The sequence below is a fragment of the Notamacropus eugenii genome, chromosome 5, assembly GCF_028372415.1.
Source record: "Notamacropus eugenii isolate mMacEug1 chromosome 5, mMacEug1.pri_v2, whole genome shotgun sequence".
NCBI classification, from domain to species: Eukaryota; Metazoa; Chordata; class Mammalia; order Diprotodontia; family Macropodidae; genus Notamacropus; species Notamacropus eugenii.
The window spans coordinates 442,405,465-442,421,654 of NC_092876.1; the positions used below are offsets into that span (position 1 = coordinate 442,405,465).

General features: G+C 35.2%; 2 protein-coding genes across 10 annotated transcripts in view; one reads left to right on the forward strand and one right to left on the reverse strand.

The window, feature by feature from the left end:
* Positions 1–16,190, forward strand: part of DMD (dystrophin) — a 2,329,373-nt gene that overhangs the window by 605,429 nt on the left and 1,707,754 nt on the right. The gene's annotated exons all lie outside the window — the stretch shown is intronic.
* On the reverse strand, positions 8,496–9,177 carry LOC140507195 (small nuclear ribonucleoprotein E-like). The gene has a single exon (XM_072615198.1). It carries the CDS (start codon positions 9,161–9,163, stop codon positions 8,669–8,671), a length of 495 nt encoding a protein of 164 aa, XP_072471299.1. The 5' UTR covers positions 9,164–9,177; the 3' UTR covers positions 8,496–8,668.

Consider the following 16,190-nt stretch of genomic DNA (forward strand, 5'->3'; position numbering starts at 1 on the left):
CCAGAGGTAATATGGTGTTCCATCACAATATGAGTCTAAGGCTACATGTACCTGAGGTAGGAGCAAAGTGACATATAGAGAGAATGAATTCATACTTGGGATCCCCAGGTCTTTTTAGCTGAATACACTGTATCTCAAGAACAGTGTGAGAAGACTAATGGTTGATAGCAAGTGAAAGTTTAATAGAAAAGGTGGGACTCAGGCATAGACTTGATTGATGGACCTGATTTTACTAGGTAGAATAGAAAAGATGCTGAATGCTAAAAGGGAAGAGGAAAGATATCAGTGAAGAAAAAAAAAACAGGAATGAAACTAGTAAGATAGGCTTGATTAGAGTAGACAATTATTTGCTCAAGTTTTGTCAATAAACGTGATTAAGCACCTACTACACTGCCAGGAACTACTAAGTGCTTAGGGAACAAAGAAAATTCCTTCCTTTCAGAGGCTCATATGAACTAGATGTTAGAAGGGATAACAAAATAAGCAGAACTTGCTCTGGTCCGCATGGGGTTTATACTGTTACTTTCATTTCCTTCTCTTCATTCATTCAGTGGATAATTACAGCAAGACTTCTGGAAGTCTTCAGGAAGGGAAGGGCATTCCAGGTAGGGGGAAAAGGTGAGCAAAGGTTAAAGGAAAGAATGTGCTTTGTCTGGTGATTAATCTGAGAGAGATTATGCAGAGAATTATTGGTAGTACTTGGAAAGGTGGATCATGAAAGACTAGGATGTCCAAGCACCATAAAGTTTGTGAAGTGCTTTACAAATGTCACATTTTATCTGTACAGCAACCATAGGGGTAGATCCCTATTTTACCTTATTTTACAGATGAGAAGGAAACTAGGGAAGACAGAGGTTAAGGATTGCACCTCTATTAAGTGTTTGAATCCAGATTGGAATACAGATCTTCTAATGGATATTTGCCTCACTTTCCTCAACTATAAAGTGGGCAAAATAGCAATGCCTCCCTTTCAAAGTTAAAAATGGTTATCATAGTGGGTATATGTAAATGCTTGTTCCCTTCCTTCCCCTGCTCTATGAGAAGTGACATATTTCTTTCCTTATGTGACTGTATTTCTGTACCTGTTGGTTCTCAATGTGTCTCTTTGCTGTTAGCCAAAAGAATTCTCTTTCATCTTCAATGGTGTGTTCATTCTGGGCAGTGAGAAGAAAAAGAGAAAATAGTTATTTACCCCATCCTCTAGCTTCCCATGTCCTCTCTCACACATAATTGCATTGTATTGGTTTCATATTTGTCTATATCTGTATTATAGATATACATATGTATGTGTGTATTTATATTTATATATCCACATACTGTGTCCTCTGATTGAATGTAAATTCCGTGAGACAAGGTCTATTTCATTTTTTTGAATGCCTAGTACCTAGAATGTTTCTTGACACATAGTAGGCAGTTAACAAGATTGGTTAGTTGATTGATTTGTTTGTCTGTCAATTCAGTGAACTTTTGTCACCATGCCAACAGGGCACACTGCAGTCTCCTAGGTAGTTCATTATCTTGTTCTTTGGGCCGTATAAACTCTAAATATTAAGTTGGGAAAATATGGGTGGGGGCCAACACTACCATCTGCTTGGTCATGCTTGATTTGTGCATAGACACAGTCTCTGTCAATTTATTTCTTGTTTTCATGCTCTCCATGTCAAAGAATTCGCTTGTTGTCTAGAGTGATTGAGCGCTGGTGAAAGAGATAACATGATGACCATGTATTCCTGTTTTCAAATTAAGTGAAGTGAGTAACAGAAAGCTTTAAAATGTCAAACGGAAGTACATCATGTAATAGCTTAAGTAAAATGAGTGAGGACACAAGCCCTGGTTCCAGTAATTTGTGCCTTTTCTATTTTAAAGGTTGGCTGAATGCTCACCATTAATCATAGTACTTTTTAAAAGAACTACTCAACAATTCCTCCTTACATCCTAAGTTGATCTGGAGAAGGGTGCTGCTTCACAATAGTTTGGTTTACAATTAAATAGGAAAGTATGTATCTAAACTGCTGAAATATAACTGGCCTAAAAGCATTTCTAGCACAAAAATCCCAGTTATTTTTTTTTAAATAAAATGATTTTAAAAAGTAAACATCCAACCTGCCCTTCTCTTAGCCCAAGTACCATTGCTCGCTGAAGCACGATTGTGCTAACTTGCCCTTTTTTATGGAACAGATTGTACTTAAATGTAGTTACTGTATATGAACCTGTTCCTGAGGTTTAACTGATACAGTTAAGTTAATCCTAAAAGACAATGAGAGACAAAAGTAGCAGCCACAACATATCCACAAACTGCTGGACTTTCTCTAGTTGGTTACTGTACCTGAATGATTCAAGGGAATGAGGGCTTGAACTCTTAGAAAACCACTGGCTTTGTTTTTTTTTCCTCCCCAGCTCTCCATGCCTCAGATCAGGCTTGCTGATTATAGAGCAATGAAGGGAAATTAATTACTTTGCTCCAGTGGAGCAGTTAATGCAGCGCACAGTGAAATCACATCCTCCTTCCCTCTAACTGTCTTGTTTTCTCTTTCTCTGCCTTTTATGATACATTTATTTTCTTGATGACTTGAAAAATTTAGAGAAAGGTTAATTAAGTAACTGATACTATTGAGACAGAATATGGTGAAGAACTGGAAAACATTAAACACATTATAGCTTAAAAATATCTTTTAGATTTTAACTTAAATTTTTACATTTAAGTGGAGAAAATTTTCATCATTCATGCCTGGTTTTATCATTGATATCAAATGCCAATTTATGAATATTACCATGGTTCATAGCAGTTATTAATTCTCTGAGGCAGGGATTCTTATGCTATATCCAGGACCCCAAAGGGATCTGTGGGTGTCTTTGATTGTGTATAGAGGGGAAAAATACACCTTTAGTTTAATAGAATTGATTTTCTTTGAAATCATATATATCTTATTTTAAGCACTTAAAATTATTTTGAAAAGGGGTCCATAGTCTTCACCAAAATGTTACAGAGGGCTGTGATACAAAGAAGGTCCAGTACTCCTGTTTAAGTTTTCTGGCACTATGGTAGACTCTAGCATCTTATTTGCAAAGTTCTTCCTATGCTGGAGGAACATCTAAAAGAATTTAGATGTCTGTGAAGATTCTGATCCCTAAAGAACAACATAGTACAATGTAATTATTTGCATTCACTGAAAACATTTCTTTTTCTTCACAAATAAAATGTGCATATTCATTTACAGTGCCTTCTTCCAAATTACATCATATTATTGTTCATGACATTTTCCCCTTCCATACCCATTTTGAATGATAACATAATATAATATGGTATGCTTAAAATTAATACAATATAATTAAAAATAGCTAGCATTTATATAGTTTCTCAATGTTTGCAAAGCACTTTACAAACATTATCTTATTTTATTATAACCATCTGGGAAGTAAAATGCGCTTATTATCATCCTCATTTTGTAGACTCAGAAACTGAGGTATAGAGATTAAATGACTTGCTCAAACTCATACAACTAGTAATAAACAGAGGTGAGATTCGAACTCAGATCTTTCTGATTCCAGATCCAACTCTTTATCCCCTGTGTCCCCCAGTCTGCCAGGGGCAGCTTGTCTTCATCACCAAATGCATCCAAGAATTGTTTGATAGCTTGTTGATGTTGTTGTTTCAGTTTTATTTTGGAAGAGGACCATGACATCAGGAAGGTGATGTCATGACAAGTAAATGAATGGGATTTAAGTGAGGGAGGGCTGTGCGAAGTTCCATCTCACTTTCTTATCTGGAGCCATCTGAGTCCCGTGGCAAGATGCCACTGGCTGACAGCTTAGCTGATTAGGAAAGGAGGAATTTTTCTTTTTTTAAATTTCCAATATTCCTTTCCAGCTGTAAACTATGAACCTCAAGGTTCTCCATTATATTTCATTCCCCCATTCAAATTGTCAGTTTTCTTATTTTGATCTTATTAAGGTCATTGAATACATACATGGTATAACTATGATATGCTTTTTTCTGTGTGTGTGTGTGTGTGTGTGTGTGTGTGTGTGTGTATAAGAAGCTTATTGACAGGATAAAGTTTAGTTCTTAGACTGACCTGTGATATATGGAAAGCCTAATGATGACATTGATCTCAAGACTTCCTAACTCTATGGCCACATATCTGAACCATTATAGCACACTCTCTCTCTTAGTAGTTTACAAGCCTGTGTAGGAGGAAAGTGAGGGTGTTTTAGTTGACAACAAAATTAATGTCAAATGATAAAGTACTCCAGCTGTCAGAGAATACACCACAAACAAAAGTAGTATTCACAGAAGTATAGTATTCCTATCAAGGGAAATAATATTCTAGCTGTAAGTAGCCCTTGTATTGAACAGTATATTCAGGTATAGTTGCTGTATTTTAAAGAGGACATTAGCAAACTGAAATGTTAATCATGTTGGAGTGGTATCAGGGGCTAAAAATCATTTACTCTGGAAAGTAGTTGAAGAGATTAGAACCTGGGAAACATTCTAAAAATAACTCATTTAGTCATGTTCAGTTCTTTGTGACCCTATGGACCATAGCACTTGACACTGTCCATGGAGTTTTCTTGGCAAAAATATTGGAGTGGTTTATCATTTCTTTCTCCAGTAGATTGAGGCCAGCAGAGGTTAAGTGACTTGCCCAGGATCACAGATAGTAAGTGTCTGAAGCTGGATTTGGCCTCTGGTATAGGCTCAGCTTTCTATTTACTGAGCCATCTAACTGACTCCAAGGCAAATACAGGTTAAGTGATCTGCCCAATGTCACACATCTATTAAGAATTAGACACTGGATTTGAACTCAAGGCTTTCTGAGTTAGATAGAGCCCAGTGCTCTAACAACTGAGCCGCTTAGCTGCCTCAAAAGAAACTTACAAGATCACAATAGGGCAAGTGGATATATGTTAAAATTGTCATGTTTCAACTCAACTTAAGGCTACTTTTCCCCTATAAGTAGTTTTCTTCTATATCTATTTTAATAGATATAGAAATATATAAATAGGTATAGATATCTGTGTGTGTTATATACACACATAAAAATCATTAATCTTCTGATTCTGACACTGATACGTTCAAAAAAATTACTTAGGCTCAGTATTTGAGTTTCACAAAATTAAAAGAGATTATTAAAGAATAGTCATTTTCCACTAGGACCTTAAATTTGGGAGGATTCTTAGCACCCACACTTACTCATTTGAAAATTCCTTATTATAACCTTCCTTCCCACAGTTTCTAAAATTCCTCCAAAAAAGATGGAAGATATTTTCAATCTGTCTCCCAAACTGCCAACCATTACTTCTCATCCTCCTCTCTTTTATAAACACTTTATCTTTAGAAACAGCATGTAAATCTGTAAGATTGTCATGAATGTAAGTCTAGTCTAAGATGTTATGATTTAAATTAGGGAAATTACATGAATTTAGTAATTAATTCAGAATCTTTGACTTGATAAACAAAAAGCTGATTGATTTAGGGACCAAAGAGCTACCTATCCTTTCATTTTAATTAATAAGTGAAGTAGCATATTTAAAGGCAAATAAAATATAAAGATTTTTTCCCTAATCTATATGATTTTCATTACTTAAGTTGTCTTTTAGTCAAAAGAAAACCATCTTTCTAAAGTTCAATAGAAGTCAGAATTATAAAAAACCAATTTGTTCATATGTACATAGATAATTTTGTAATTTCTATCTCTCTTAAACATATGTATGTATATATAACATCCATATACATACTTTATATACATATATGCATACACACTATAGATCTACGGTACCCCCTTGTTCTGTCATGCAAAATTCAAAATGCATTTAATTTGAGGTAACCTTTTAGCTATATCATGTTAACTTAATAAGATCCCTACTTCCTGTTTAGATTCTCATTGATCATCCCTTTAATTTTACTTTTCATAATTTTTCCCTGAATTAAAGTCAAGTTTATAGATCTATAGTTTGCAGATGGTAGTCTCTATTTTTGTATGTGGATGTGGGTAAGGGTGGATTTCAGGAATTGGAAAAATATTTATCATTCCCAGGGTTGAGACACCTCTCCAACTCTATTTTCTCTCATTGTTCACTGATAGTGAGACATCAATTGTATCTTCCACTTTTTTCAGTACTTTGAGGAGAACACAACTTGAATTAAATAAGGAAGAGTAGATGATCTCTTACAGGTTTACCACTTATCTTGATTATCAGTACTTTATTTATCCTTCTGTGTTTTCTGATCCAAAGTTCATTCCCAGTGGCAAAGAGAGCATAAGCCAAGTGGGAGATGAGTTGTTGTGCCTTTGGTTCATCATCTTTTATTACTGCTTTGCCTACTTCTAGTGGCATTCTTATTCCACCTTTGATTTTTCTCATTTTCCTTCTAGAACCTTTTAAGAGTTTTTATACCTCACATTCCTTACCAGGATTCAGGAATTAAGAAATTTAACATTTCAGAAATTATTCTTCCAGGTCCATGTACCTTTAATTATGTACCTTCTTCTTTCAACACCTTTTTAAAAGTTCAAGTTTATCAGTGAGTTCTCTGATTAGCTACACTAACCTCTTTAAAGGATTTTGCCTTTCCCTCCTCATCAGGATGTTTTTCTTGATGTCTTCAGATTTCATTCTTAAGATCTTCCCCTGCCTCTTGATCTCTTGAATTGCACTATCGAATTTTAAGCAATAGAATTCTATTTATCCTTTTGCTCAATCCTTTTAAATCTACTCTCTTCCATTCTAGGGTATATGCCAAGCTATGTTCATTTTTTCTGCCCTTCTCTATCATATCTGAGTACGGGCAGAACAGATTTCTCTATCTACATCAAATTTTGGGAACAGAATGCTGAGATATTATTGTAACACCTAGTGTATTGTATGGGCTCAGCCTAAGGGAATAAATTTTGTAAAATCATCCATGAGCATTGCTAACCTAAGGGAATGGGACAGATGTAGTGGCAATGAGACTGCCCAAAGAATCAGAGAAACAAGTGCATTTGGAAGAATCTCTAGCTCTTATTTGTGGAAATGTGAAATATGAAAAGTTCAAGAGACATAGTTTCCAGATAATTAATCATTTTATTCACCATGCTAGCAGATAATTAATAAAAGGGATCAGTGACAATGAACTCACTTAATTCTCATATGCCCTTGGAAGAGTGTGGGGGCAGTCAACTCTGATTGGCTAACAATTAATAAGAAGAATGGATATTGTAATTAGAGGTGGGCTTATTCTAATGAGGAAAGAGCATGACTCTGATCACTCAGTCCTGGAGAAAAAGACTTACCTCTTATCTATACTACCCCCACCTAGGGCAATCTAAAGAAAAGGAGGTCCTCCTCTTCTCAGACCTGGCTGAGTGGAACACAATGGACTGAAATTCACCTCAGTTTAAATTCTTTGTGAGGTTCTCTAGTTGGATGGGGTAAGAATTCCAAGATTTCATCTCATCCTCCACCCAGGCCTTCAGAGAACTAAGCTTTGACCTAATCACCAAATGAGGTAGGGAAAAAAATCTGGGATTTCCCCAATATTTTGTTATTTAATAATCATTCTCTCAAGAGGAAGAGATGGAGAGACAAGTCAATCAATCATAATGAAGAAATCAGCAGGACAAAAGTGCAAAGGTCAATTTGGAGAAGAGACCTAGGACCTGGCATCAAGGATTATGAACCAAATGACTTAGAGAAATTACTCATACTAGTCTTTCTGAACCAAAAAGGCCATCAGAAATCATGTAGCCCAATCCTTAGTGCAACCAGAACTATAAATACTCTTTGTGATCTACTTGAAAAATGGTCAACAAGAATGAACGAGAAATGAAGAATGTCAGTGATGGGGAACACATTGCTTCCTCAGAAAAATCATTCCCCTTTGTGGCAGCTCTAATTTTAGAAGGGACAGCAAAGTGGTATAGTGGATACAGGAGTCCGGATTCCTATAACCAGGAAGATCTGAATTTGCATTGATCCTTAAACACGTGCTAGCTGTGTGACCCTGGGCAAGTCACTTAACCTCTGTTTGCCTCAATTCCTTTCCATGTAAAATGGGGACAGACTGGAGAAGTAAATGGTAAATCACTCCAGCATCTTCACCAGGAAAGCCCAATGGACAAAGTCCATGAAGTCATGTAGAGTTGAACATGACTAAACAGCTAAGCAACATCAACAAAAACAATTCTTAGAGTTTCTTCTTTTTTTGTTGTTTGCATTGTACCTAAATCAGTCACTCTTCAAATTTATTCCTTCATTCTTTCTGTCTAGTCAGAACAAGATCAAATCTAAAATACCTTCTGTATGACAGTCCTTCTAACACTTGTAGATATCTCTGATGTTACTCCCAAACTCGTCTTTTCTTCAAACTAAATAATTTTAGGTCCTTTAGCCGATTATAGCTTGATTTCCAGTTCCTTCTCCATCTGGTCATCATTCTCTGTGTGTGGTTCAATAGCATCTCCTCTAAGTTACATGGTATTAATTTTTCAAAGTCACAATGAATCTTTTTTTTAATAGAAACAAACCCCAGAGCAACCCATTTAACATGATAATATGATAAAAGAAAGATCAAAATAACATGAAAAAAATATTTAGCTGGCTTTTGAAGCCCAGATCATGTAATTAAGAAAAAAAAGTATTGCCTTCCAAGTGTCTTCTAACTTCAGTGACAATATACTTCTAGTTAGAGACACTTTGTAGTAATGTTGTCTCCTTTTAGCATGATCCGGCCAAGCTGTTCCCTTGACTTTGTTTTAGAGTGAATCTCCTCTGCATCATCCAACACAAGATTCATATACTCATCGAAACCAGTTATGCAGCCCTCTATTAGCATATTTACTTGTTCATATATCCACACCTGAATTTGGGACCGATTTTGGTGATACCAGAAGATGAGGTTGATGGGCTGCACCATCACTTTCTGTACCTTCTGGCCCTGGCCACGGTACACCATAATGGGAGCATACAATGAGAGCGTGGGGCATGGCATGCATCTGGGAAACCATGAGTGGAACTGGAGACAATGAATCTTAAAGTCAAATCCAAAAAATTGAATATATTTTTCTTGAGAAGAAATTATATATATATATACTAATATAAATGTATGTAGTATATATGTACATACATACATGTGTAACATTATAACCCATTCATCAATAAGAAAGTATTTATTAAGCATCTGAATGTCCCCAGCACTATGAATTTCAAAAGAAGGATAGGGTCTTCCTGGCACATAAAGTTCTGGCTAAGAATCTAGTGGGGGAAATATCATAGATACATAAAAATTATCTTGTCAGATAATAATATCCTAATGAAAGAAAATTTATTTCCTTTATTGACACAACTGTTAGTCTGAGGAAGTACGATATAGTGAGCAGAACAAAAGTTCTTAACCTGGACAGATAGATGTCAAGAAGCCTGCGAACTTGGATGGGCAAGGGAAAGAAAAAAATGCTTATTTGGATACAATGGTTTTCCTTTGGGATCCTATGCATTTAAATATATATAGAAATATATTTATATATGTATATTATTCTGACAAGGGATCCAAAGGTTAAGAATCCCTAGAAAGGAAAAAACTGACAAACAGTTAAGGAGATTTGTGTTTGAATTCTTCCATCTGGCAGTTTTTAACTGTGACAATTGCAAGTCACTTAAACTCTCTGAGTTTCTGGCTTTACCTGTAAAGTGAGTATAACGATACATGAAATGCTTGCCTGGATGGGTCATTGTAATGATCAGATGAGATAATTTGTGTAAAGCACTTCTCAATCCTTAAAGCACCATAAATATGTAACCTCTTGTAATATAACTTATAACATAGAGAATCTGTGAATCTTTTGAGCTGTTTTGCTAGATATATATGTATGCAGTTACTTTACCTCAGTTCATCAATGTAGCCTTGATCTTTTAAGTGTGTATATTCCTTTTCCTGGTACAGATCAGAAAACTTCCACGACGTCTCCTGCTTGCACACTCTTGTCAATGTCCCTGCGTGAGTTGCATATACATACATACTTTGAAATGACCTCTAAAAACATTTCTCAGTATGTATGATATTTCATTGTTTAGCCTAACACAAAAGCTTACCTGTCAACTAGTTCACATTTTACTACTTTTATTACCATGCTTTTAATAATAGCTCACACTGGGTTTCTTTTACTTCTGTGCTTCTCTTTTGCAGATAAACAGTAGAATGGAATTCTATGCTGTTTACCTAAGGACAAAAAAATATTCAAATATATTTACTAATAAATACATTGAACTTTACAAGATTTCATGGTTATTATAGACTTAAGTGGTCATTTAATCCCATTCATCCCTGAATAAGAATCCCCATTATGACAAACCCAAAAAGTAGACATCTATCTTTGCTTAAAGACATCCAATGAGATTGAAACAATTACCTTCCCTGCTAAATATGTATTATAGTCAATAAGGTATCACAAAAATCTTAATGTCATAAAAAGTCTTTTTAATCTGTTAAATTTTAAATATGCATTATTTTAACACAAATTTTACATTCTGTAAACTAAAGCTATTATAGATAGACAGACAGACAGATAGACCAACAAATAGACAGATAGATATTTATAAAAAATAATGACATACATCTTTGTTGTTATTCATTCCTTTCAGTTATGTCCAACTCTTTGTGACTTATTTGGATTTTTCTTATTAGAGATGGTAGAGTAGTTTGCCATTTCCTTTCCCAGCTCATTTTACAGATGAGGAAACTGAGGCAAAACAGGGTTGTGTTACTTACCTAGAGTCACACATCTAGTAAGTGTCTGAGATCAGATTTGAATTCAGGTTTTTCTGACTCCAGGTCTAGTTACCTCTACACAAAAATCTTAGATTAATTACAGTGACTTTAGACAAATCAATTCTGCAGGCAATACAAACATCGTAATTGTAGTCAAGATTTTCCCCCTCCGATTCCAAAGATTCTAACAAATAGAAAAATTGTCAATTGAACTGTTATTTTCACTTCTATTTTCTTAAGAAGATGCTAATGAAAGTAAAATGGACAAAAGCAGGAAGCAGGGAGAAAACACAGGTAGTCAGAGTCATATACAAGTTCATTAATCTGCCCCTGAATAATTGAGTATTGACTCTATAAATTCAAGATAATATCACTATTAGACCTAAGTTGCCTGTTAAAAAGGCATAAAGTAGAAAAATCTAGGCATCTCTTTTGCAGATAAGCAATGAAAAAGAATTTAAATGATAGCGTGCCATTCAGCTAGGGAGACAAAATTTTATTTAATTAAGTGACTCGTTAGATGTGCTGGGTCCTTGCCAAGTTATTTCATCTTGATTTGTCAGATGATAATTTCACAAGTGTCAGTGACAATCAAAATCCTGAACATTTATTTTTCTTTGCCCATCTGCTGAATAAGAATTCTCAAAGAACAGCCTCAGTAGTCTATTAGACAATACTTCAGTCTTAGTTTTAAGATATCAGATTCATCTACTTAATGTAAAAGCATATCACAAGGTAAATAGAGTGGCTATTCAACCTGTGTAGCAATTAATATAATTCTGCACTTTAAGGCCAGCAAGCATTTGTTAATCTCTTAAAAAATTATGTTTGCCAGTGATCTAATAGCAGGGAAAAATATAGATGCAAATGTGTTATATTTCTGTGTATGTGTGTTCTATGTATTTGCCTTTATACTTTTATATGAAAAGCTTGCCTAATTTCATCTAATGTTGGGTGATAGAGCTGCCCAAAGGCAAAATGAAAAATGAATGAATGAAAAAACACTTATTAAGTGTTTAATATGCAACAAGCATTGTGCTAAGTACTGGGGATACAACTTGAAACACTGTCATGGTCCTTGAACTCAAGATCATTCTGTAATTGGGGAAGGAAAACCAAGAGAGTCCAGCTACAAGGCATATGGAAGGGCCTCCAAGTCCCAAGAGTGTAATGGCTGGGTTGATGGCAAGGCTCAGGAGTCCTTAGGTTACATCAGTAGGTCATATGGTAGTGCTGGGAGAGTGTGGGGAATTAGAAGCAGGGTAGATAACAAGGCAGGAGGCAATGTAATGGCAGATGGTGAGGCCTAGTGTTCCTCCACAAATAAATGAGTTGGTTGACTCCAGAGATAGCAGCTTCCCCCAAATCAATGTCATCAAGTAAAAAGTGGATTATCACTTGTTAAGCGTGTTGTGTATTGCAGGACAGAATCTGATTTTTTAGGTACATGTTGAACTAGACAGCCATCAAGAGGCTCTGGTATAATGCATGTACATATATGAATATGTACATAAAAATGCATAATGAATGATTGAATGAGAAAGCATTTGTTAAGTATTTACTACATGCCAGCACTGGAGATATAAATACAAAAGTAAAGACAGTCTCCACCTTTAAGAAATTTACATTCCAATAGGGAAAGATAACACATAAAGGAGAGTGGTAACCAAGGAGTTAAATTGTGATTTGGAAAATTATAAGGAATGTTAGAATACAGCCTTAGGGAATTATATTGACAAAACCCTATCCAGGAAAAATGTCAGAGTTCATTCAATTATAATTCCATAACTGAAAAGTTTCATATGGGGCAGGACATGACTGGCAGGGAGATGGTACATAGGAAAGTGAAAAGTGCTTGGAGTCAGCTCTCTTTGTAGTCTGTGACTAAAACCTCTATCAATCAGAACAGCAAAGTTCAGAGAGGGAGTATCAGGGATGAAAATACCAGGGCATACTTTCTGGTCTGTATAGCATGATAGCTAGCGAGGAGATGGCTAGGGACTCAAATGAAGTTATGCCCAGACACAGACACAGACACATATACATAAGAAGTTATGTATGTATGTATAACTATATTCATGCTTGTTATATTCATATATGTCTACATACTTATGTAGACATATGCATGTATATACATGCAAAAGAAATGTGTTTACACATACATGTCTAATAAGAGAAACAGAGACAGAGAAATTCTTAGGGTAGGTAGGTATAGAAATGGTTAGTAGCTGTTTTAAAATATTTGGAAGGTTCTCAGATGGAAGGAGGAATCAGATTTGTTTCATATAGCTCCATAGGGCAAAACTAGGAGCAAAAGTTAAAGGAAGACAAATTTCATTTTTACAAAAAGGAAGAACTTCCTTGCAATTAATTCCAAATTCAGAATGGGTTGATTTCTTCAGTACTGAGTTCTTAGTTACCATACATATGAAGTTAAAAGGTAAAATTGGGAGATGGTCTTTAACTTGGCAAGTGGTCTCCAATGGAATGCCCTGATTAGATCTGTGCTGTTAAATAGTTTCATCAAACACTTGGATAAAGCATAATTGATGTACTTATCAAAATTTTAGATGATATAAAACAAGAATGGATAGCTAACAATGGATCATAGATTTTGGATTTTAAAAAGGGATATTGACAAACTAGAGTATTGGAATGAATTTAAGAAAATAAAATAATAAGAATTAAATATAAAGTCTTATATTCAAGTTAATGAAATGAACTTCACTAGTTTATTGGGGGAGTTATGATTAGATATCAATTAGTGGTACAGTAAAGATTTGACCCCAAGGATTCTGGCTTTAAGGGCAGCTAGGTAGCACAGTAGATAGAGTACTGGCCCTGAAGTCAAGAAAACTTAACTTCCTGACTCCAAATCTGGCCTTAGACATTTACTAGCTTTGTGTTCCTGTACAAGTTACTTAACCCTGTTTGCCTCAGTTTTCTCATATGTAAAATGAGCTGAAGAATGGTAAACCACTCCAGTATCTTTACCAAGAAGATCTCAGATGGGTTCACAGACAACTGAATAATAACTGAACAGCAGCAACATTGGGGCTTTAATGCTTTTCCTACTGTATCTCATAAATTAGGAACAATTTTACTAGGTGTCCTCCCTGATCTTTTCTTCAAAGATTAGCACAGTGAACTAGTGAACTAGTACTGTTATTATAATAATAGTGTAGAATAGAAATTCTAATAACCTAATTCTCTTTAAAAATTACATTGTGGATCTGTAATTTAATCCTTGTGCAAACCCTTGTGGAATCTGTTTTCTTTTCTTTTTTTAATATATAATTGATTTATGTTTAAGTTTTCAACATTCTCTTCCACTAGATTTTGAATTCCAAATGTTTTCCCTATCTCTCCCCAGGACGTACTGTCCCCAGGACAGTATGAACCCCAACCAACTCTTTCCCCAGTCTGTGCTCCCTTCTATCACCCCCTTTCTCCCATCCCTCTCCATTCTATTTTCCTGCAGGGCAAAACAGATTTCTAAACCCCATCACCTATACATCTTATCTTCCAGTTGCACACAAAAAACAATTTTTAATATTCATTTTTACAGCTTTGAGTTCCATATTCATTCTCTTCCTCCCTTTCCACCCACCCTCATTGAGAAAACAAGCAATTCAACATAGGTCATACAGGTGTAGCGATGCAAAGCACTTCCATAACAGTCATGTTGTAAAAGACTAACCACATTTCCCTCTGTCCTGCTCTGCCCTCCATTTAATCCATTCTCTCCCTTGACCTGTCCTCCCACAATAGTGTTTGCTTCTGATTATCCCTTTCCCCAATTTGCTCTCTCTCTTATTCCCTTTCCCCTTCCTTCCCTCAGGGTAAAATAGATTTCCATAGTCAATTGAGTGTGTGCTATTCCCTCCTTAAGCCAAATCCCATGAGAGTAGATAATCTCTAGGAGCTTAGAAGGCATCCAACTTTATGATAATATCATATCTGAACTAGGCTGGTCCTCAGATAACAGTTGTACTTAGGAATTTTGTGAGCATTTGTACTTCCCTGAATGCAATTCTAGAGCACCAGTGCATTTCTCTGTCACACTGAGACATCCCAGAATGACTTTAGTGGAGTGTTGATGTGCATATGTTCTTATATATAAGTATATATTTTAAAGAAAGAAATAGAAACTCCCTAGTTATAGGAAGCAGGCACTGGGTTGACTTTCGGATTTTTGTTTCTTGAAATACATTTGTAGTTGATCTTCACTCACAGAGGAGGGAATCTCAAAGACAGTCTCAAGGCTGGAAATACTTTGAAGTTACCCCAGGAGTTCCAGATTGGAACTTATTCACCTGTCACTTAAAGGCTTCCTCTCTGCAGAGACCATCATCCCCATAATTATTTTCCCTTCACTCAAAAATTTTTCTCCATTCAGTGAGGCATTTCAAAGACTTAAAAAATAAATACATGAAACTATTTTAGGTTACTGCTGGGATCTCTCATTGAGAATACTATGTCATTGCAGGACTTTCATAGTCCACGTGGGACAAGCAACTTAGAAAGCTGTCTTTCTATTGAAAACATATTGATCTTTCTGGCAAGCATCTTTTTAATGTCTCATGTAAAGATGATAGTAGAGATCATTCAACTTATTTGATTAGCTAGGGAAAAATCTTTCCTTTTTACTTTATCTAGTCTAGGGTTTTTTATATGTTCTTTGCCGAATAAAATATGCCTCTGATCGTGGACATCGCTGAGCACTGCCTTAGTGTACAGTCTACAGATGTGTCATTCTTTCTGATACACATAGGAACTTCTGAGGCAGGGCCAGCTCTGGGTAAAATTGTGAACTACATTTATTTATCAATTTTCTTTTTTGTTTCTCCCACATCCAATTACAACTCAGATATCTGATGATGTCATGATTTTCCCTGTCAAACTTTCATTTCAAAAAACTTTCATCTGAGAAAAATCTGATAACTAATTTAAATAGATCTTAAGAAACACTTGAAATGTCAATTATGTTAACAGTCAGTAAAGTAAAGAAAAGAATCAGAAGACCTGGTTTTGTAACTTGGTTGTTAGAGTTATCATTTCTGTAACCTTGAGCAATGAAATGATTATGGGCTCCTTTGGGGTCTGGGAGTGGGGAGGATCCTTCCACAGTTGAAAGTACCCTTTTCTATTATGTAAGTTGTTTATTCCTTTAAAAAATAAACTAATATTAATTGCTGTTTCAAAGTGCAGTTGGAATGATTTTTAAAAATCTTTAAAAATACTATGCTTATCAAAATACCACTGGCTTAGGTTTTTTTAAACTTTTAGTTCAATTATTTTTTTATCTAATATATGAAAGCATCAGTCCAATCTATTCAAAATGCAGATTTTTTAAAATTTAAATGACATTATTCTTAATAAAATTTTTGAAAATATTTGTGAATTATACAGTTTTAAATTTCTATTAAAGCATATATGT